The following is a 22,864-nucleotide window of genomic DNA, read 5'->3' on the forward strand; positions in this document are numbered from 1 at the left end:
AATTAATTTCAAGCTTCCAGACGTCTTCCAGAGAAAGGAACGATACAAATGAACATTATCATTACCATTGTTGCTACATCTAAGTGTGAATAATCATTGCATTATAATGACTGGAAAGACTGCAAGTGATTTAAATAAACAAATAAAAAGAGATAGGAAAAAAAATCCAGAACGGATGAGGGTGGGGAAAGAGTCAACAATTATTTTTATATAAATATATAGGAATCATATCAATATGACACAATATGATACACATTAACCAGTAGAGTGCCTATAAGACGTCAGCTGACGTCCTACAAAACTGAAAAAGTATTGCCATAGTGCCTATAAGACGTCCACTGACGTCCTGCATATGTTCCAATTTTTCCTTCATTGGAGTTTGGTTCAATTCACATTAAGTGATAAACAGACTCTGAACAGATAGTTTGATGTGTCTGGAATATAAAAATACTATTTAAACGAACTTACATCAGGTAGAAGATCTCTTTCTACTCGATAATAATTTGCTAACTGACCATGTGATACAAGCATGGAAAAGGGGGTTGCATCATGTGCAAACAAATGCATTGAAAACTGTCCAGTAAGGCAAATAGTCACAGTCAGCAGATTTATACAATTCTGAAACCTCTGCTTATGATTATGGACAGCTATCACGAAGGAGAAGGATCTCTCTTGTCTGATGATTGGTTTGAAAACGAAGGTGACTGACAACAACAGTTATCAAACTGACAGCCCATTTGATGGTAATTCACTATTCAGTCCGTCCATCCAATCAGACACTGTGACAGTGTTTTTGAACAACTGGCTATGACTGACAGAATACATGCAGCCAGTGTTGGAAGAAGGGAAGGAGAGGGAGAGGACTGATGTAAGACAATAGGTAGAATGTCAGCCAGAGGTCATCAACTTGATCAAGGGGGCGTGGCTTTGGGGAAGAGTGAACTCACATTTCAAAGCATACAGAAGGCAATCGACAACCGCCAATGCCCCACAATTTTCACAAAACGCAGTGCTGAACCTACACTGGCCATGAAACATGTGCTTTTTGTTTTTAATGCTTTTTTTCCCCCCCGCTGAATCAGAGGGATGACTTGTCTGAAGAGGTGGCAAGCCAGATGCACAGCAGACAATTCAATCGGCCCACATGCAACTTGGAAAGAGTGAATGTCATCAAAGAACTTCACCCTCTCACTTACAAACGCTCTTTGCTGTCAAAAAGCTTGCCAGTTCAGTTTCTGGGACTGTGATTGACCTTTTACATTGACTTTACCCAATTTTGTCATTGGGACAGTGATTTACTTACATGTCTGCAAGAGCTGTGATTTGTTTTCATAAACTTATAGCCTGTTTTTATTTCTTCTACAGGTATAATCTGACAATAGTCTTGCTATTTCTAGCTGTGTTTTGTTTCTTTTCTTTGTGGATGTCATTATGTAGAGGTGGAAAAAGACTTTTTTGTTGCACAAAAATTATTGAGTTGACTTTACATGCCTGAACAGTTATCTACAATCAACCTAACTGGGGAAAAAAAGTCCAGAAGCAGAATCTACACTCACTGTCCTTCACAAAAACGTTTACTTTCTCCCTGTATCACCCATAGCTTTTGTGCTAATTTTTTTTGTGTGTGATTTATTACCCCCGAATCCTCAAAATCCCTGGCATGGGGAGAGCATATTTTTTTCTTCTTTTTTTTTTTAAACACAAAATTCTCTGGCACTGAACTTTTTAAGTAACAATATGCTAACATGAGCACATGTGACAATAAGAAAGAAAAACAGACCAGTTTCTTTCAAGGAATAACAAAAATGTTACCTTTTTAATTTGGCTCTCAAGCAGTGAAGTTTCTTTGGGCATTGAAGATGCTTTTTTCTCTGAGAGTTCCTTTTTCTTTGTGCTCATACTCCTGGACAGATCAAGTAAAAACAAATTGACACATCTTAACATTCAGGAGTAAAATAAATCAGTATGTGAGTGTTAGAAGTTCTCCTGGCTATTACTTTATAAATATACAGTCATGATTTATTTATTTATTATGAGAACTAATTCATAATCATCAAAAGAGCTTATGTAAGTCTGCATTTTTACTTTGGAGTTCACAGTAAAATGCTTAAAAGATTGTGAGTGTGCACATGGGCATGTGTGTGTGCGCACCTAACAAGACTCATTTCGACAAGTAGTTCCCTCCAAACATACTTATATGATAAAGAGCCTATGACTAAGAGTAAGAGTTCAGCTCTGCTGTCATTATTTAATTCATACATTTCTAAGTAAACTGAACAGCATTCAAAGCTATCAAAGGCGAAGGTAACAGCTACCCTCTGCTTTTGATAAAGTATTACTAATCTTTTTTTTCTTTTTTTTTATATGAAAAGAATAATGTTAACTGCAAGAAATCAATCTGAGACAAAGTATCAATTTAGTGTACAATCACAATAATTGTTTAAACACAGATTTGAAAGTTCTGTATATATACTTACAAAAGTTTGCAGACTTCAATCTGCATCTGTAGTTGGCATTGTGTCTCTGGTTTAGTTGAAGTGGATGGACTGAAACAAAATAATTCATCTTTCAAATGCACATATGATTCTTGTCTTATTTTACATATATGTAATAATATATAACTGAATTTGATGTATGCCTAATGACAGACCCATCTCGTTATGTCACTTTCACTTGACACTTGTTACACTTACAGTAATTTACTGTTGTGAAGAGAATCAAGTGACAGGAGATACAGACCATCAATGTTAGTGAAGAGTCTAAAACCCAACAACAGACTATCAAAATTTTTTAAAAAACATCCCCCCAGAAAACACCCAACAACCCCCAAACGCACACACATTACAAACTGTGGCAAAGTGTTTTAATACTTTTAGTGGACAACAGAAAACAGACTGGTATCAGTCTATCTTGTATCAGATCAATTGATTCAATATATTTACTGGAGGATGATGAAAACCCTTCAAAGATAGCAATGAGGCCATTTGAATTCTGTCTGAGACTGAGAGAGACACAACAAAGGCAGACATATGCATCATTACATGTATGCATTTTTTCTTTCTTAAGTTTATTTAAATGTAGATTTTTAACATAAGTTACGTTCTCCAATGGCAATGAATAAAAAATATGACATAACTACAATATCAATATATAGAGAAAAGAAGAAGAGAAAAAAACCCAACACTTCTAAATTATACACTGAGCCCATTACACTGCTAGGCAACAATAACTGCCACTACAGTACTACTAGTACTACAGGTTTAGAATAGGTCAGCCGTTCACTTTTAAGTTTTATATTACTTTATCAACTAACAAAATTGAAATTCTCTTGGTGTTTTTCTTCTGAGTTAACTGATAATGTTATTTTGTTCCTTGTTGTCGAAAATTTACATGTTGTCTTCTTCCAATAAACATCGACTTGCTGATGACTGCACATTTCTGTGAGCGAGTACTGAGGACTCAAGAGGACTAAATAAGTAGCGTTCACAAAAAGGCGTGGACGTTCACAACGCCATTCACAGAAAGGAGTTGGGGAGAAGATATAAATAATCATGTGGATATAGCCCGAAAAATTACCTGGGTTTGTTCGAGTCTATTTCAGCCTGCTTGGTGGTCTCAGTTGGTCGTTTCTTAATTTTGTGCCACAGCAAATCAGCCAAATCGATCATGTTGGCGTTGGTATCTGACGCTTCGTCGGACGATGAATCCGAGTCTGCGGAAATTCTATCCATGGCTGCAGAATATTACCTTGCTCGCGCACACACGTCTAACACTTGAAGAAACACACTTATGGATGCTGGACAAACACGTGCACTTGTGGGAAGGACGACACCGGAAGAAAGTTGGTGTTTCCGTTGGCTTTGGACACAGCTTCAAAAAAGAGCGAAAACGCCCTCCAGTGGTTTCGGTTTCATTGTGTGTTATTTATTTATTTATTATTATTTTTTATATTATTATTATCATTCTATTACCCTTTTTTTATATCATAATTATTATTTATTTATTTAAGCTTATCTATTATTTATTCACTTTTTTTTTTCAAGGCCTGACTGAAACTGAAACTGACTCGAAACTGTGTCACTGTTCTCAAATGCAAAAAGGGTCTTTCAATCTTAAAAGCAATGGCAACCAAAGGTATTGAACAACGCCGCCACCTCTTCCTGCTATATCAATCACTCGTTCTCAGTGTGATGGACTACGGACTTAGGCAAACAACACCGTCTCAAAGCAGCCTCCTAAAATTCGAGTTCAAAATGAAGCTATGAGGCTGATCCTTGGAACAACAAAAGACACGCCCACAGAAACCATGCGATGCCTGCTCAGTTGACCTTCCTTCAGTGCAGGCCAGAAACAAGTTAGAACAGGTTAAGACCTACTTCAGACCATTAGAAAACCCTCAACTGAAACACACCGTGCATCATAGATGCCGCCGGCAATCAAGGAACCAAAACGTGAAGACAGCGGCCGCCGGCTAGGACGAGGAAGATCATGGATGGGGCAAGCAGAAGACACAATCCAGCTGGTATGCCGACTACAAGACCTGAAAGAAACAAAAGAATGGGAGGAAAACCCCTAAAACCTCAATCATCTATTCAACACAGCCATTTCACCCGCTGGGGCTCTAGGAAGACATTGTCGGCAACGACCGGAGGGCAAAGCTGACGCCGGAATGCAGAAGTGAAGCTACTCATAGAAGAAAACAGTAAAGAAGAGGATATCATCATATACACAGATGGCTCAGTCACTAAAGGCCAATCCGGTTCAGTGTGGATTCACTGCGAAACAAAATAGAAAAACAATTAGGGAAGAGAATGCTGCATACAAAGTCACAACCTCTGGCCTAACGATGGAAGTTGAAGCTGTCGGTGACACATGCCCTCCAGTGGCTATTTTACATGTATGACCATTTTTACCCTGCCATGTAGGCAGCCACACTCCGTTTTCAGGGTTTGCATGCTGGGTATGTTCTTGTTTCCATAACCCACCAAACACTGAATTGGATAACATGATCTGCAGTGTATGTACTTATCTTCTGTACATGTAGATACACAGCTGAGGTTCAGGCACTAACAGGTCTGCACATAGGTTATCCCAGGAGATTGGAAATGTCTCCACCCTTTAACCACCAGGTGCACTAAACCCGGGGATCAAACCCAGGAAACTCGGGCGAGAATCCAGCAATGTAACCATTCGGCCACCACATTACACACTGGTACAAAATGAAACAGGCACACTGCAGGAAGAGAGACTTTATTCAAAAACATGGAAGGATTTCTTTTTAATGAGCACACAAAAAAGAACACGTCAGTGAGATTTTCATACCTGATTCTATGATTTGATAAAAAATATAAATCACAAGATGATGATGATTTATTCACATTCTTATACTTTATTCAAAAACATGGAAGGATTTCTTTTTAATGAGCACACAAAAAAGAACACGTCAGTGAGATTTTCATACCTGATTCTATGATTTGATAAAAAATATAAATCACAAGATGATGATGATTTATTCACATTCTTATACTTTATTCAAAAACATGGAAGGATTTCTTTTTAATGAGCACACAAAAAAGAACACGTCAGTGAGATTTTCATACCTGATTCTATGATTTGATAAAAATATAAATCACAAGATGATGATTTATTAACATTCTTATACTGCCAGAGCCTAAAATTAAAGCTATTTAGGCAGTAAAAATCACAAGTCAATGAGTGGATTTGAACAGGTTCGAGCAAAAAAACAACAACAAAAAATCATAAAATTATTTTTACATCAAGAATGTCCAACTAACAATTTGATTGATGCCAATTGCTCTAACCCACAAGGACGTAAACTTGATAAGACAACCCTGACACAAATATTTTTGAGAAGGCTACATTTCTCACACTGATCTCTAGAATTAATTTGTCAAAACATTTATCAAAGGAAAAAAAAAAGGATAAAAAAAAAGGACCCGACATGTTGCTGCTAACTGATTACATGTGTCAATGTATACTCACTGTACATGTTCTTCTTCACATCTTTGTTCATGATTCATCTAATTGTCTTTTATTGTAAAATAAAACTTGCATGTTTTGCTAACAGTCAAGAAACACAGCCATTCATATACTTAGGAATGCAAGGACTTTACATTCTGTGAAATTGCTAGACTATATCCACCATTTTATAAGGAACTTTTAAGATTTCCCACTTTCCAAATCGTCTCCTTGTCCCATTTCAGACACAGTCTGAAGAATCTCATCCCTGAACATTTCATTTCAAACACACACACACACACACACACACACACCAGCAAAACCACTCTTCTTTCATTTCCAAATATGGTTAAAAAATATCTATCCAAAAGCAACCCAAAAAGTAATTAAAGTACATTTATTTCTGAACACATATACTCAACATGTACACCAGGAAGAGGGACAAGGGACAAATAGAGGAGGTGAGAGGGATAGGAAGGGGCACAGATGGAAGAGGGACAGGGGACAAATAGAGGAGGTGGGGGTAGGGGTAGGAAGGGGCACAGATGGAAGAGGGACAAGGGACAAATAGAGGATGGGGGGGGGGGGATAGGAAGGGGCACAGATGGAAGAGGGACAGGGGGCAAATAGAGGAGGTGGGGGGATAGGAAGGGGCACAGATGGAAGAGGGACAGGGGACAAATAGAGGAGGTGGGGGGGGGGGGGGGGATAGGAAGGGGCACAGATGGAAGAGGGACAGGGGACAAATAGAGGAGGTGGGAGGGATAGGAAGGGGCCCAGATAGAAGAGGGACAGGGGACAAATAGAGGAGGTGGGGGGAGGGATAGGAAGGGGCCCAGATGGAAGAGGGACAAGGGACAAATAGAGGAGGTGGGGGGATAGGAAGGGGCACAGATGGAAGAGGGACAGGGGACAAATAGAGGAGGTGGGAGGGATAGGAAGGGGCACAGATGGAAGAGGGACAGAGGACAAATAGAGGAGGTGGGGTGGGAGAGATAGGAAGGGGCACAGATGGAAGAGGGACAGGGGACAAATAGAGGAGGTGGGGGGGCGGGGGGGGATAGGAAGGGGCACAGATGGAAGAGGGACAGGGGACAAATAGAGGAGGTGAGAGGGATAGGAAGGGGCACAGATGGAAGAGGGACAGGGGACAAATAGAGGCGAGAGGGATAGGAAGGGGCCCAGATGGAAGAGGGGACAAATAGAGGAGGTGGGGGGGGGATAGGAAGGGGCACAGATGGAAGAGAGACAGGGGACAAATAGAGGAGGTGGGGGGGGGGGGGATAGGAAGGGGCACAGATGGAAGAGAGACAGGGGGCAAATAGAGGAGGTGGGGGGGGGGGATAGGAAGGGGCACAGATGGAAGAGAGACAGGGGACAAATAGAGGAGGCGAGAGGGATAGGAAGGGGCACAGATAGAAGAGGGGCAAGGGACAAATAGAGGTTGGGGGGGGGGGGGGGGGGGTAGAAATCAACAGAAATGGAAGGTACTGGAGGGAGAGAAGAGGGGGCATACATAGAGGATGGGGGGGTGATGGGTACATAGAGGAGGAGAGGTTAAAAATAAGCAAAAATGGAAGGAAGCGGGGGTAAGAGAAAAGAGACATGGGGGAAGTGGGTGTGTGGGTGGTTTTTGAGAGGGGTCAGAGAAAAGAAAATACAAAGAAGAAAAATTACCAGTAACAAAACAACAACAACAAAGAAATGTGATCCTTGTCTTCACAGCTCTTCATCAACTCACAAACACCTTTCACCAGAATGCCAATGATCCAACATCATGACCCCTGACCCCACAGCTCTCAATCAACATCAGCAGTCACACACCACCAGTGTACAAACAGCTAGCCAGCATCCTGGCAGCCACCTCTGTTCCCTCTTTTCTTCAGAGTGCGTACAACAGTAAAGACAACAGACACAAATCGTCAAGACACAGAATGCTATGTTACAGGAATCAACGCTTTTCATGGAAGACACCATCAGAGAGGCAAGCAAGCAAAGTCATGATGAGGGAATGAACATGAGACACTGAATCTGCAAATTTTAAGAAGCATTCATACTTGCCTCACATGATTGTACACAAAGGTCACACTGCTTCGAAAACAACCCAAAGTGCCACTGCATGTACCTCAACTGTATAATAATAATAATGATAGTAATGGTATTTATATAGCGCTGGATCTTGTGCAGAGACAAACCAAAGCGCTTTCGCACCAGTCATTCACACGCATGCATAACTCTAAAACTGTAGAAACTAAAGACAAGGAAGGGCAGGCAAGGGAGGCTATTTTGGGAAGAGGTGGGTTTTAAGGCTAGACTTGAAAGAGCTGAGTGTGGAGACTTGACGAAGCGAAAAAGGAAGTTCATTCCAATCGCAAGGTCCAGAAACAGAGAAAGAATGGCGGCCAACAGTCGAGTGTTTGAATCTGGGTATGCGTAAACAGAGTGGATCCGAGGCCGATCGTAGCGAGTGAGATGGAGTGTAGAGGTGAAGGCAGCCGCAGAGATAGGAAGGGGCAGTTTTGTGAATGCATCTATAACATAGTGCTGATGACTTTAAAGTCTACAAACAGTAGCAAAAAACAAACAAACTTGAAGCGGTTTCATATTATGTTTTTCTTTTCTCTTTTCTTTTTTTCAGCTTTCTTGCTCTTTCCACAGACCAAAGACTTCTTCAATATGTATGGCTGTGACCCTATATGCAGTGAATCAACGTAGAGCAACTTATCTGAAATTTTCATGTGGTATATAAACAAACAAGTATTTAATTACCCCCCCCCCACCTCACCCCACCCCCCAACATACCCAAAATTAGGAAAGAAAAGGAAACCAATGAGAACAGCATGCAAGCCAAGACCACAACCACCTTGTCGGCAGCAGTAACATAAGTACAATACTACCTAACTGATTGTTACATCTATAATATTTGCATGCTTCACGAGAACGAGGATCAGAAAAAGCGAGTGGATCAAATGAGAAAAGATTTTTGGCATACATCACATCCTGGTCAACACTTTAACATGTTCTGTCGGTCTTCCCCAATCACTCTGAAACATTATTTAAACAGCTGAGAGGAGACACCGTCATGGCACTTAAGAAACTGCACATCAGTGAAATGTTCGCATATTTCTTCATAAACACACACACACACACAACACACACACACACAGTCTTGTCACTCTTTAAACCCACACACAAAAGTAAACAAGAACATTTATTCAAAGTCAAACAGAATCATGAAAACTGTCATTTGGGAAGATTTTTTTTATTAAACCAAAAAACCCTGACCCTTTGAAGCTGTAGAATAATATAATCATGTTTTTGGAGATTGCTTTTTAAATAAAATAAAAATTAAAGCTGTACTATGTACTGAATATGTTGTCTGAACCTATAGTTAGATTGAACATCCTGTTGTGCTACACATCTTACGTAACAGATTGTTGTCTGAACCTCTAGTTAGATTGAACATCCTGTTGTGCTACACATCTTACGTAACAGATTGTTGTCTGAACCTATAGTTAGACTGAACATCCTGTTGTGCTACACATCTTACGTAACAGATTGTTGTCTGAACCTATAGTTAGATTGAACATCCTGTTGTGCTACACATCTTAAGTAACAGATTGTTGTCTGAACCTATAGTTAGACTGAACATCCTGTTGTGCTGCACATCTTACGTAACAGATTGTTGTCTGAACCTATAGTTAGACTGAACATCCTGTTGTGCTACACATCTTACGTAACAGATTGTTGTCTGAACCTATAGTTAGATTGAACATCCTGTTGTGCTACACATCTTATGTAACAGATTGTTGTCTGAACCTATAGTTAGACTGAACATCCTGTTGTGCTACACATCTTACGTAACAGATTGTTGTCTGAACCTATAGTTAGACTGAACATCCTGTTGTGCTACACATCTCATGGCACATAACAGATTAACACATCAGCTGAAGAGAATATGTGACAACATATATGTCAAAATTCAGAAGTTTAGTCAGTCACCACATGATAATATGTGGCAACACAATTGTCAAAATTCAGAAGTTTAGTCAGTCACCACGTGACAATATGTGGCAACACAATTGTCAAAATTCAGAAGTTTAGTCAGTCACCACTTGACAATATGTGGCAACACACTTGTCAAAATTCACAAGTTACGTCAGTCACCACATGACAATATGTGGCAACACACTTGTCAAAGTTCAGAAGTTTAGTCAGTCACCACGTGACAATATGTGACAACACAATTGTCAAAATTCAGAAGTTTAGTCAGTCACCACTTGACAATATGTGGCAACACACTTGTCAAAATTCACAAGTTACGTCAGTCACCACATGACAATATGTGGCAACACACTTGTCAAAGTTCAGAAGTTTAGTCAGTCACCACGTGACAATATGTGGCAACACACTTGTCAAAATTCAGAAGTTAAGTCAGTCACCACATGACAATATGTGGCAACACACTTGTCAAAATTCAGAAGTTAAGTCAGTCACCACATGACAATATGTGGCAACACACTTGTCAAAATTCAGAAGTTAAGTCAGTCACCACGTGGCAAGAAGAAAACCAAAACAAAAGGACTCCTGCCATCACATATCCACCCAAAACTTGTAAACAAACAAATCACACTGTATAAGAGATTGAGCTTTGATTGTTCACAGTGTCAAGAGATTGAGCTTTGATTGTTCACAGTGTCAACACACTCTGGTATAATGCTGTTTAAATCCAAATTCCAATGATATGATGCATATTGAAAAAAAACAAAACAAAACAAAAAAGAACAAAACAAAAAAAACCATGAAAAACAATGAAGTACCTTCCTGTGTTATCAGTTCTGTTTAATATGACACAAACACTGTATAACATGCTCTAACCTTTAACATCAATACAAAACAAAAGAAAGAAACACATTCACCATAAAGAACACATGCACAAAACCAAAAAAAAAAGAAGAAAAAAGTCAAATCACCAAAAAATCTGATTACAACTGGATAGCACTAACACAAAAATAGTTACACACAATAAACAACAACAACAACAAAAATTCTTTTGAAAGACCAGTGAGAATGTGTATTTTAATATAAGCTACTTGCTTGTGATGTGGCTTTTGCTTGAGTTCAGTTTACTTGAGTTTCTGTGTAGAACAAAGGATGATCTAAAGATATCACTAACACTGAATATCAAAACCTTTGATCACAACAATATCCAGGACACTACCTTTACAGTATGCATTTGAAGCTGTGTGTGCACAAATAAAGCAAACAAACAAAAACAAACACATTTTACTGTGTCAAAAAAAAACCCCCCACCCAAAACAGCAGCTTCGGGAAAAAAAAAAAAAAAATCTATATATATGTCAGAGATTACACAGACACACGTTTGTGGAAGCTTCTGTTGTAAGACAAAACAAATCAAGGGTATGCACTCTCTACAGAGTCTCTACACAGCTGTGCATTTTGCAGGGAAGAGCCCCAGATGGCGTTGGCAATGAAGTAATCGTTGATTCCCCTTTCACACAGGTTGACCAGCATGTACAGTTGACCCATGGCGTAATAATTCTGCACAAATCAATTCCACAACTCTTTTTTTTTTTTTGTCCAAGGATGCAAATTTCTGTCCCCTCTTCCGGTATGCAAAAAAAAGTGCAACATCATTTAAGATAAGATAAGAATAACTTTATTATCTCCAACTGGAGAAATTTGGTCAGGTGCATTATCACAACATAGACAACAACATGGGGACCATAACTGTAAAAGTCAACAACAGCTTTTACGAATATTACGAAGATACAAATGTAAAAAAAAATATCACATACACCGTTTCGTAAATACATTCACACACTGCAGGTAATAACTAGTATTCTTAATGTAAAAACAGAAAGAATTAAGAAACATTATTTGAATATAATTATAAACATAGCCTACTATACTGCACATTGATTATAACAGACAGATAAGATAAGAATAAAGATAAATTGCGGAAAACCGCAACCAGATAATCAGCACACACCTGCACCCACCCACCCCCACCCACCCACACACGCGGATTACTTGATTAAACAAGAGTAATAAACATATGTTCTCAAATAAAAGCATTTCACATATTCGCTTTTAAAAACATTGCAATTAATTATTACATCGTAATGTAGTTGAAAATGAACTTGTTGGAACAATTTTGACATTGGCGTAACATCGGAACAAACTGGGGTTGAGCATAACAAGATGCAACGAAACTGTAACAGTCGGCATCTCTCTCTGCCACCTTCCTTGCTGAAACCTGTCCGAGGAAGATCCAGTTTAGGGCAGTTTCAGTAGCTCAAGGAGGCGTCACTACGTTCGGACAAATCCATATACGCTACACCACATCTGCCAAGCAGATGCCTGACCAGCAGCGTAACCCAACGTGCTTTGTCAGGCCTTGAGAGAGAGAGAGAAAAAAAAAAAACAATTAAAATTAAATAAATAAATAAGTTTAGGGCAGCTTTCCATCAGGGTAAACCGAGACCCTCAAGGGCACTGTATAGGCAGCTGAGCATCTAAACCATTCTATCATCTTCCTTTCCAAAACCTACCTGAGGAAGATCCAGCTTTGGGCAGCTTTCCATCAGGGTGTCCACGGCACGCTCATAGCACTCCCACTGCGTGATGTCACGACGCTCGCTCTTCAGGCTGACGTAGGTCACCTCCGCGCGGAACAGGAGAAGGTTGCTGCTCAGCTCACCCCCAGTTTCTCTGCTCTCCAGCTGCTTCATCATGTCCACGAACAGCTGGTCGATCTGAGCGTTGCGCTGTAGGGAGACAAAGCAACAAAAGAAGAATATACCGTAAAGTTCGGTCTATAAGCCGCGACTTTTTACTCCAGCTTCAACCTCTGCGGCTTATACAATGATGCGGCTTATTTGAGGATTTTAATGATCCCGGGAGTGTCACGTTTTCGTCTATTCTTAGCTGCCTTTCAACTCACCAAAATCATGATTTCTGTCCATGAATTTTTGGATGAGCTTCAGGATAGTGTGCTAACTGTTCACGTTTTATAAATCAAATCCGCACACATTAAAGCCTTCAGATCAGCATTCAGTTCTACTCTGCTCAAGCGTACACCCTCATCATGCCGAAAACGCGACGTTATGCCTATGATGCAGCCTTCAAATTGAAGGCGATCAACCTAGCAGACGACAGTGCAAGCGACGAACCAGCAGTGACCTCCACCTTCATGTTTATGAAGTGAAAGCGAGGCTGAAGTCAGTGACAAGATGGCGGAGGAAGCTGTGCTGGTTCTCTTCAACTCGGACACTGAAGACGAAGATTTCAGTGGATTCAGTGAGCAGGATGACATTGAATAAATGTGACTATCCCTAAATTATGGATCTTATTTTCGTTGTGTTTATTTATGATTTTTTTGTGGCACTAGCAGTATTTTCGCTTGCTTTTCTTTGTGTTGTTCCTGCTTGTGTTTATTTCATAACCTACAGTATTGACAGCTTTTCTGTAGTATCAGTATGTGTTCCGGTACCGGAAATAAGTGCGGCTTATAAGCCAGTGCGGCTTATGTATGTATAAAGTTCAATAATATACTGTGGGCGCCTGTTTGCTTCCAGCTTTGGGCTGTGAAGCCACATGCGCTGTCATTGCCTAGTACACAGATGTCATCGTCAGCGACCGACGGACTACCAAGAAGAAGAAATATATACATATATATACAGGGGTGCAAGCAGAGAGACCTACTCAAGCCTGAAAATTTTTTTCTGCCCAGACTGAAGCCTGAAATAAGCCTGAAATTTTTTTTCTGCACAGACTGGAGCCTGAAATAAGCCTGAAATTTTTTTCTGCTTAGACTGAAGCCGGAAATAAACCTGAAATTTTTTTTTCTGCCCAGACTGGAGCTGGAAAATTTTTTCTGCCCGGACTGAAGCCTGAAAATGCTATGCGGGCTAAACAAAACAGAGCAACAAGCCTGAACAGGATTACTGAACAATTATATTTTGTTAAGACTGTTAGTATGAATGAATGAAAGTTGTTCTTCTGTGATGCCTAATGTGAACTATGGAAGTGCTGCTCTTTGGCTTAATTCTTGTCTTACTCTGGTGATATTTGATTTTTAAATGAACTATGATCTTTGTAGTTGCATTTTTTGTGAAGAGAGGGGATGCGAGAGAGTGTATGTGTGCGTGTGTGCGCGTGGTGTGTTTGTGTGTGTGTGTGTGTGTGTGTGTGGGAGGGATTTTTTTTTTACCTATAAACACTAAAACATGATTTTAAAGAACAATATCTGTCACCCATGTGAGTAAAACAAAAGTCAATTACTGTTCTATTAAAAGTTAAAAAACAAACCACATTATTTTTGTTATGAAAACAAACTATGTAATACAATTCTGTATCTTACTGTAATGAAAAATAAGCAAGTGTTACTCTCAACTGTCCATAAGCAACACTTCTTGCAAAGCTGGAGCTACTGAGGAAAGAAAGTACCTGAAGGAATGTGTGTTGCCTGCATGTGTGTTTGTGTGTATGCGTGCCATCATATGTGTGTGTGTGTGTGTGTGTGTGTGTGTACACCCTTATGTGTATTTATGTGAGGAATGGTAAAATATGTGTTTGTGTGTCCATTTGTGCATCATTATGTGTGGTGTCTGTCACTGCGTGCATGTGTGTGTATGCGCACGCGTCTGTGTGTGTGTGTGTACGCCCGTGTGTGCACGCTCATGTGTACATGTGTTTGCGTGCGTGTCTGTGCATGTATGTAAGCAATGGTAAAATGTGTGTGCACATCTATGCGTCTGTCTGTATGTCTATCTGTGTATGTGTGGTGTCTGTCTGTATGTCTATCTGTGTATGTGTGGTGTCTGTCAAGGCGCGCGCAGAACATAACACTACATGCAGGTAAAGCGGACGAATCTTCGGAACATCAGCTATAGATCTCTGATCTAAATAACGTATACTCATGCAGCAATGAAGCGTAGCCGCATCATCGACTGACGTAACCACAGCAATACGCCAAAAAATATTCACAACAAATGCTACGAAAGTTTATCTTCAATGACAAATTCTTGTGACCAATGTGTGCGGCGCTTCTTGGCAATTGCTGTGTGTGTGTGTGTGTGTGTGTGTGTTAGGTTTTGTGGCCAGCAAAATCATAGTTTTTCTTTACTCGGCCAAAGTGTTGTGGTCTGGGGGTTGAATCATAGAAACTACGGAAGAATCTTAGTATCAGGCAGGCCTGTGAACTGATGTCAATATGAGAGACAAACGGCAATTTGAACATCAGTAATTATTTCATGCAAGTGATGCAACTGCATTTTTGGTACTTCAGCTATAATTCCCAGATCTAAATAACGTACACTAAAACTGCAGCCATGAAGGTTATTGCCACATCCTTGCTGACGTAATATCAGAAACAGACTCTAAGTCAAATGGTTCAAAGTTTTTTGTCACAATTACTACAAAGTGATTGTTCCGAAAAGTGACAATGTTTGCAGCCCGAGGATTAAGGCAGAAATGGCGATGGTGAGCGTGCACACGTGTGTGTGCATTTGCGCATGTGTGTATGCGCCCATGCCTGCGAGCGTGTTACCCCTCCATTTCGTCTTGAGATTCAACGGTAGAAGCATCACATTTAAATTTCATACTCCCCACCACCGCTTTTGTTTTCTCTCTCAATATTTGCACAAATCTCAGGATTGAAAGGCATCCATGGCTTTTAATAATAATAATAATAATGGTATTTATATAGCTCTGAATCTTGTGCAGAGACAAATCAAAGCGTTTTTCAAAAGGTGTTGCCAATAAATGATTGCAAAATGACCTGTTTTCTTTTTTCACGTGTGTGTGTGTGTGTGTGTGTGTGCGCGCGTGCACCACTGTGGAAACGTTTTTGTTTTTTGTTTTTTTTCCAGGCACGCGGTATCAAGTGCAATTGTGAGTGATAAATTTCCCTGAGAAAGGAAGGGTTGTCAGGTCTGGAACTCAGTATTCTTGTAATTTTTCGTCAAAAAGACTTTATTGATATTCTGCTGTCACAAAATATGTTTGGTGAAAGCACTTTTCATTGCTAGACAGCGAGGCAATGCATTTATCTCCCGTAGTTTTCAAGACACTGATGCCCGGGCAAGTAAACAACACACTGGTTTTGACAAATCTGAATTTGAGTACTTCTCCGACATTTCGTTTTAGCTCGAGTTTTGTCATATACAAAATGACGTCACTGAACATACACATGACAGAGAAATCAGACAAAGCGACCAGGCAACACAAATTTATGCATGCCGGAAACTACCAAAACAAAATTTCTCCATGCCGGAAACTACCCAAACAAAATTTCTCAATGCTGGAATCTACCTAAAGTCAAGATGTTCTGTGCTGGATTTCCGGCATATGCCGGAAGACTTGCACCCCTATACAGCTGTCCCTGTCACAAAAACACACACAAGGAAAAATGCAGGTATTCAAAACCCACAAGTGCGCAAGGAAAAGAATACACAACAGGTTCAGACATTGTCGTCGACAGGCCTGGTGATGGGAAATAAGGTGCCACCTTAAAATGACACACACCTCAATCACACAGTTGATCTTGCCACACTTATCATATTTTCAATCTCAGTTACTACCATCCATTAACAAAGATCATGTAACCCTGGCCTTATCAGATCACTGACCTTGCTCTCATTATATTTCTGACCTCAGTTACTGTCATCCTTGACATAAATCAAGTGACCCTGACCTCAATGAGATCGTCGATCTTCTGAGCCAGGTTTCTCTTCTCCTGAGGTGTTTTTGCTTTGTCCAGCTTCTTCAGCATGATGTGGAAACTGGCCTCTCTCGCTGGCACTGCGTCTTCCTGATACACAAGCAAGCAGACATTTTATTAGCGAAAGAAACATACCCCCACCAGCCCCCCCGCCTCCCACCCAAAAAAAAGGAAAAACCCCTAAAATTCCTGACCATGGCTGATGGGCACCACAACCAAGCTGCTAAAGCAATGGACTTTGAATCCAATGGACCTTGAACCCAATGGACTTTGAACCCAATGGACTTTGAATCCAATGGACTGAATCCAATGGACTTTGAATCCAATGGACTTTGAACCCAATGGAACCCAATGGACTTTGAATCCAATGGACTTTGAATCCAATGGACTTTGAACCCAATGGACATTGAATCCAAATCCAATGGACTTTGAATCCAATGGACTTTGAATCCAATGGACTTTGAACCCAATGGACTTTGAACCCAAATCCAATGGACTTTGAATCCAATGGACTTTGAACCCAATGGACATTGAATCCAATGGACTTTGAACCCAATGGACTCTGAATCCAATGGACTTTGAACCCAATGGACATTGAATCCAATATACTTTGAACCCAATGGACGGACGGGTGCAATAGCCGAGTGGTTAAAGCGTTGAACTGTCAATCTGAGGGTCCCGGGTTCGAATCACGGTGATGGCACCTGGTGGGTAAAGGGTGGAGATTTTTACGATCTCCCAGGTCAACATATGTGCAGACCTGCTAGTGCCTGAACTCCCTTCGTGTGTATATGCAAGCAGAAGATCAAATACGCACGTTAAAGATCCTGTAATCCATGTCAGCGTTCGGTGGGTTATGGAAACAAGAACCTACCCAGCATGCACACCCCCGAAAACAAAGTATGGCTGCCTACATGGCGGGGTAAAAACGGTCATACACGTAAAAGCCCACTCGTGTGCATACGAGTGAACGTGGGAGTTGCAGCCCACGAACGCAGAAGAAGAAGAAGAAGAAGAAGAAGAATCCAATGGACTTTGAAACCAAGGGTCCTGGGTTTGAATCCTGGCTTCAGAATGAGGATATTTCCAATCTCCCAGGTCAACAATACATGGAGACCTGCCAGTACCTGAACCTTCTTTGTGTGTATAAGTATGCAGAAGATAAAATGCGCACATCCAACATTCTAAGCACTTAGCTGTACCAGGATCAAAACCGGCACCCTCAGACTGAAAGTGTGATGTTCTAACCACTCGGCCACTGAGCCTGTCAATCACAATAACTGCCGACTTTTTATTGTTTTTTGTTCTGTTTTAGGTTGCTGCTTTGTTTTGTAGATTTGACAAGAACGGAGCTGCTGCAAGCTGCATTTGGGAGTTGATTCGTTCCATGTTTTTATTGACTAATTGATTTATATGGATACTTATATAGTGATTATCCTTAGGTCAGAAAACAAGCTCTAAGTGCTTAACAAACAAGGAGTCATTTGCAAGACAGTCTGCCTACCTGGGTAGAGCCCACCCAGAGCTGCCTTTCGGTGCTCATCATTCGTTTCTGGAGTCATCAAGTCAGGCTTTAGTCATGAATACATACACATACGCACATACACGTCAGTAAAGTATATGGACAAAAGATCCATATCTTCATGACAAAAGATCCACATCTACATGTGTTTTTCTCTGAAGGAAACTCACAGTGGGATGGCGCACGTGGAATCCTTGTGACATCGAAGCATCCGCTTTTTCATCGCCCTGGAATTCAGCCACCGTCATTTTGCTGATGGACTGAAACACACAACAGATAAATATACACATATGCACACACAAACGCACACACACACACACACACACACACTCTGGAACACACAAAGACATCTCAAGAAGCACCAAAAATAATTCCTTTCACATCCTGATGGGATGTGGAGGAGAAAACAACATGCATCTTTCACAAATAAAATAATACCTAAAATAATACTGTACTGGTATAATATGAAGATTAAAAAAAAAAAAAAAAAAAAAAATCAAAAAAATCATGAGACATTTTTCCTACAACTGCCTTTCAAAGTCCCCATTCCCCCCACCCCCAAAAACAAACAAATGATGAAAAGAAAAGCTTACAAATTCCAGAAGGAACATATCAAGATGGGAGAGGGGGAGGGGGAACCCTGTCTGTTAAGTGGAAGAAGCACAACACCACTGGCTGACCTAAACCAATACACTCTATATATAGTATAGTACTACATCAGAAATTTCCACAATATATTCTGAACTTGAAAGAAAAGAGCAGTATCAGTATCAGTAGCTCAAGGAGGCGTCACTGCATTTGGACAAATCCATATACACTACACCACATCTGCCAAGCAGATGCCTGACCAGCAGCGTAACCGAACACCCTTAGTCAGGCCTTGAGAAAAAAAAGAAGTGATCTGGGTTATTATTGCCAACAACTGAAAGGTGAAAGAAGTGATATGGGTTATCATCACAAACAACTGAAAGGTGAAAGAAGTGATATGGGTTATTATCACAAACAACTGAAAGGTGAAAGAAGTGATATGGGTTATCATCACAAACAACTGAAAGGTGAAAGAAGTGATATGGGTTATCATCACAAACAACTGAAAGGTGAAAGACATGATATGGGTTATTATCACCAACAACTGTAAGGTGAAAGAAGTGATATGGGTTATTATCACCAACAACTGAAAGGTGAAAGAAGTGATATGGGTTATTATCGCCAACAACTGAAAGGTGAAAGAAGTGATATGGGTTATTATCGCCAACAACTGAAAGGTGAAAGACATGATATGGGTTATTATCGCCAACAACTGAAAGGTGAAAGAAGTGATACGGGTTATCATCGCCAACAACTGAAAATTGAAAAAAGTGATATGGGTTATTATCACCAACAACTGAAAGGTGAAAGAAGTGATATGGGTTATCATCACAAACAACTGAAAGGTGAAAGAAGTGATATGGGTTATTATCACCAACAACTGCCAGCTGAAAGAAGTGATATGGGTTATTATCACCAACAACTGAAAGGTGAAAGAAGTGATATGGGTTATTATCACAAACAACTGAAAGGTGAAAGAAGTGATATGGGTTATCATCACAAACAACTGAAAGGTGAAAGAAGTGATATGGGTTATCATCACAAACAACTGAAAGGTGAAAGAAGTGATATGGGTTATCATCACAAACAACTGAAAGGTGAAAGAAGTGATATGGGTTATCATCACAAACAACTGAAAGGTGAAAGAAGTGATATGGGTTATTATCGCCAACAACTCAAAGGTGAAAGAAGTGATATGGGTTATTATCGCCAACAACTGAAAGGTGAAAGAAGTGATATGGGTTATTATCACCAACAACTGAAAGGTGAAAGAAGTGATATGGGTTATTATCACCAACAACTGAAAGGTGAAAGACGTGATATGGGTTATTATCACCAATAACTGAAAGGTGAAAGACGTGATATGGTTTATTATCGCCAACAATTGAAAGGTGAAAGAAGTGATATGGGTTATCATCGCCAACAACTGCCAGCTGAAAGATGACGCCGGGAAGAAGTATATGGGGGATGAACCTGGCACACACTCTGAAAACCAGCATCAAGCATCAGCAGACAGGTCCTGACAACGCCCCCCCCCGTCCCCCCACCACCCCCTGCCCCAACAAGGGAAGAGAAAGAGAGGCACTTGGCCAACAGACTTCCAGGCAGACACAAACATGATTTGGCCTTACCTGGAGCCAGATAAGACAAAGTCGCAGGACTATGGAGGTCTCTTGTAAAGTAAATTACAACTATTACAGTATTAGTTTAACCCTTACATCGCAAGCTATGTTCTAGTTGCTAACAGCTGTTAGCCTGCTTAGTCAGCTGCACAGTACAGCTGGAAATCGACTGGACAGCAGAGCTGTCAGTCAGTTGGCTGCCACGTGGCACAAACTCTTCTCCACTGTCACTGTCAGCAGCAAAATCATTTTCTGCCAAATGACTTTCAATTAGACTTGCAGTTTGCTGTCCCGTACAGCATGGCCTAAAGCGAGACTGCTGGTTGCCATCTGAACTGGTTGAAGAACTCTCCATCATTCAAACTAAGTTTAAAAAAAAACTGCTGAAAAATCGCTCTAAACTGCATGAGAGTTGGTTAAAAAATAAGGATATTTCTAGTACATGTGATAGGAAGTGCTGGCTAAGTTTGGTGTTATCTATTGAACAGTAGCCCAAGTTGATTATCTCTTAATGCTCAAATCGCCGATTGGTGCCAGCAGCGTTCTCCCTACAAGTCGCCGTGCAGTGAACGTAGTGTTCTCGCTGCAAATCGCCGAGTGGTGACTAAAGCGAGCAAAGGGTTAACACTTTCACCACCAAGTGTCTGTGCAGAAAAACACTTCTCAGTGAAGGAAGTGTCTGAGTTTGTTCCAATGTATCTTTTATTTACCTGTGTGATAGCTGAATCGGTAGCGTAAGCATCACTGACTTGAAGTTGTGTACCTTGTGTAATGGAGATAGTTACCACTCTTTACTATTTGTTAAACTCCTCAGTGCCAAATATTTTAGACTCCGCACTCTCAGTCACGCATATCCAAACAACACCATGGACTTGTTCGCTTCAAACTTGGTCAGGGGGGGGCGAAGGGAAGCAGGCTGCAGCTGTCAAGTGTTGTTACAATGCGATAAATGACCCTTTTGGCGCCTTAATTTTAGCGTGATCTCCCAATCGAGCTACATAATTATGTGACCTGGTTGGAGACATAATTTGACAACAAACAAGAACGCCAGAGAGTCAACAGACAGACAGAAAAAACGAAAAAAACTCAGCCGTATGGAGAGCACAGGAACAGGAGTCATGATGGCTGTCGGAAAAAAAAAGGGCGCTAGCCAGGGGGACAAAGGGGAGGTTACCTACTTCCGGGAGGTTATCGGCCGTAGTACTTTGGTTTTCTCCGCATAGGCGGATAGTAGTTTGCACAGGACAGGAATGTCAGACCCCTGCCAGAGTCTGCACTAGTTGGGTCATGGTTAAGTATGTGTAATTAAAGACCCTTTTAACACGACCCCTTGATGTCAACTAAATTTGCCCATGGCAGTGAACAGTCTGGTCAACTTAAGCTGCCTATGGCAGCGAAGAGTTAAATAACGATAAATCTTTTTATTTTTTTTTTTTTTTTACCAGATCTCCATACTCCTTCACTTGGCTGGTGTTGGTCTCTGATCTGGTGATCTGGAACTGCTTTTGCAGCGTCTCTGTCTCCAGATCCTCCTGTGTCCACACACACACACACACACACATATATATATATAATGATTAACATACATCTGTTTGCATGAATGGAAGATGTGTCCACGTTTGTACGGATGGAAGCTGGAAACCTGTTTGTATGGATGGAGGATATACACTGGGACCTGTTTAAATGGATGGAAGATATATACCTCTTTGCATGGAAAGAAGATATGTATCTGTTTCTGTAGGTAGAAGCAACATGCTTATTCATGGATGGAAGAGATACATCTGTTTCTGTGGATGGAAGAAATATACCTACTCATGTGTATGGAAGATGTATATCTGTCTGTTCCAATGGAAGATAGATGCCTGTTTGTGTGAGTGGAAGCTGCATACCTGTTTGTATGAATGGAAGATTTTTTTCTGTTTGAATGAATGGAAGATGTATACCTGTTTGTATGAATTGAAGATTATATCTGTTTAAATGAATGGAAGATTATACCTGTTTGTATGAATGGAAGATGTATACCTGTTTGTATGAATGGAAGATTTTTTCTGTTTGAATGAATGGAAGATGTATACCTGTTTGTATGAATCGAAGATTATATCTGTTTAAATGAATGGAAGATTATACCTGTTTGTATGAATGGAAGATGTATACCTGTTTGTATGAATGGAAGATTTTTTCTGTTTGAATGAATGGAAGATGTATACCTGTTTGTATGAATCGAAGATTATATCTGTTTGAATGAATGGAAGATTATACCTGTTTGTATGAATGGAAGATGTATACCTGTTTGTATGAATGGAACATTTTTTCTGTTTGAATGGATGGAAGATTATATCTGTTTCAATTGATGGAAGATGCATACCTGTTTGTATGGATGGAAGATGGATACCTGTTTGTAGGGAA

The 22,864-nt window shown here is 40.4% G+C and overlaps 2 protein-coding genes across 2 annotated transcripts in view; both read right to left on the reverse strand.

The window, feature by feature from the left end:
- LOC143289542 (deoxynucleotidyltransferase terminal-interacting protein 2-like) overlaps positions 1 to 3,856 on the reverse strand; it is a 9,782-nt gene extending 5,926 nt beyond the window's left edge. Inside the window, exons 1-3 of the mRNA XM_076598547.1 lie at positions 3,577 to 3,856; positions 2,478 to 2,546; positions 1,813 to 1,903 (exon numbers count right to left, since the gene is read on the reverse strand). Coding sequence (XP_076454662.1) covers positions 1,813 to 1,903; positions 2,478 to 2,546; positions 3,577 to 3,731 — 315 coding nt within the window. The 5' untranslated portion in view covers positions 3,732 to 3,856. The remainder of the gene's footprint in view (positions 1 to 1,812; positions 1,904 to 2,477; positions 2,547 to 3,576) is intronic.
- Positions 3,857 to 5,234: 1,378 nt separating this feature from the next.
- The window catches only part of LOC143289915 (legumain-like), a 32,847-nt gene continuing 15,217 nt past the window's right edge, over positions 5,235 to 22,864 (reverse strand). Inside the window, exons 9-13 of the mRNA XM_076599158.1 lie at positions 21,901 to 21,990; positions 18,419 to 18,508; positions 16,700 to 16,816; positions 12,555 to 12,770; positions 5,235 to 11,541 (exon numbers count right to left, since the gene is read on the reverse strand). Coding sequence (XP_076455273.1) covers positions 11,395 to 11,541; positions 12,555 to 12,770; positions 16,700 to 16,816; positions 18,419 to 18,508; positions 21,901 to 21,990 — 660 coding nt within the window. The 3' untranslated portion in view covers positions 5,235 to 11,394. The remainder of the gene's footprint in view (positions 11,542 to 12,554; positions 12,771 to 16,699; positions 16,817 to 18,418; positions 18,509 to 21,900; positions 21,991 to 22,864) is intronic.

This window comes from Babylonia areolata, chromosome 14 (assembly GCF_041734735.1).
Source record: "Babylonia areolata isolate BAREFJ2019XMU chromosome 14, ASM4173473v1, whole genome shotgun sequence".
In the NCBI taxonomy this organism is placed as follows: Eukaryota; Metazoa; Mollusca; class Gastropoda; order Neogastropoda; family Buccinidae; genus Babylonia; species Babylonia areolata.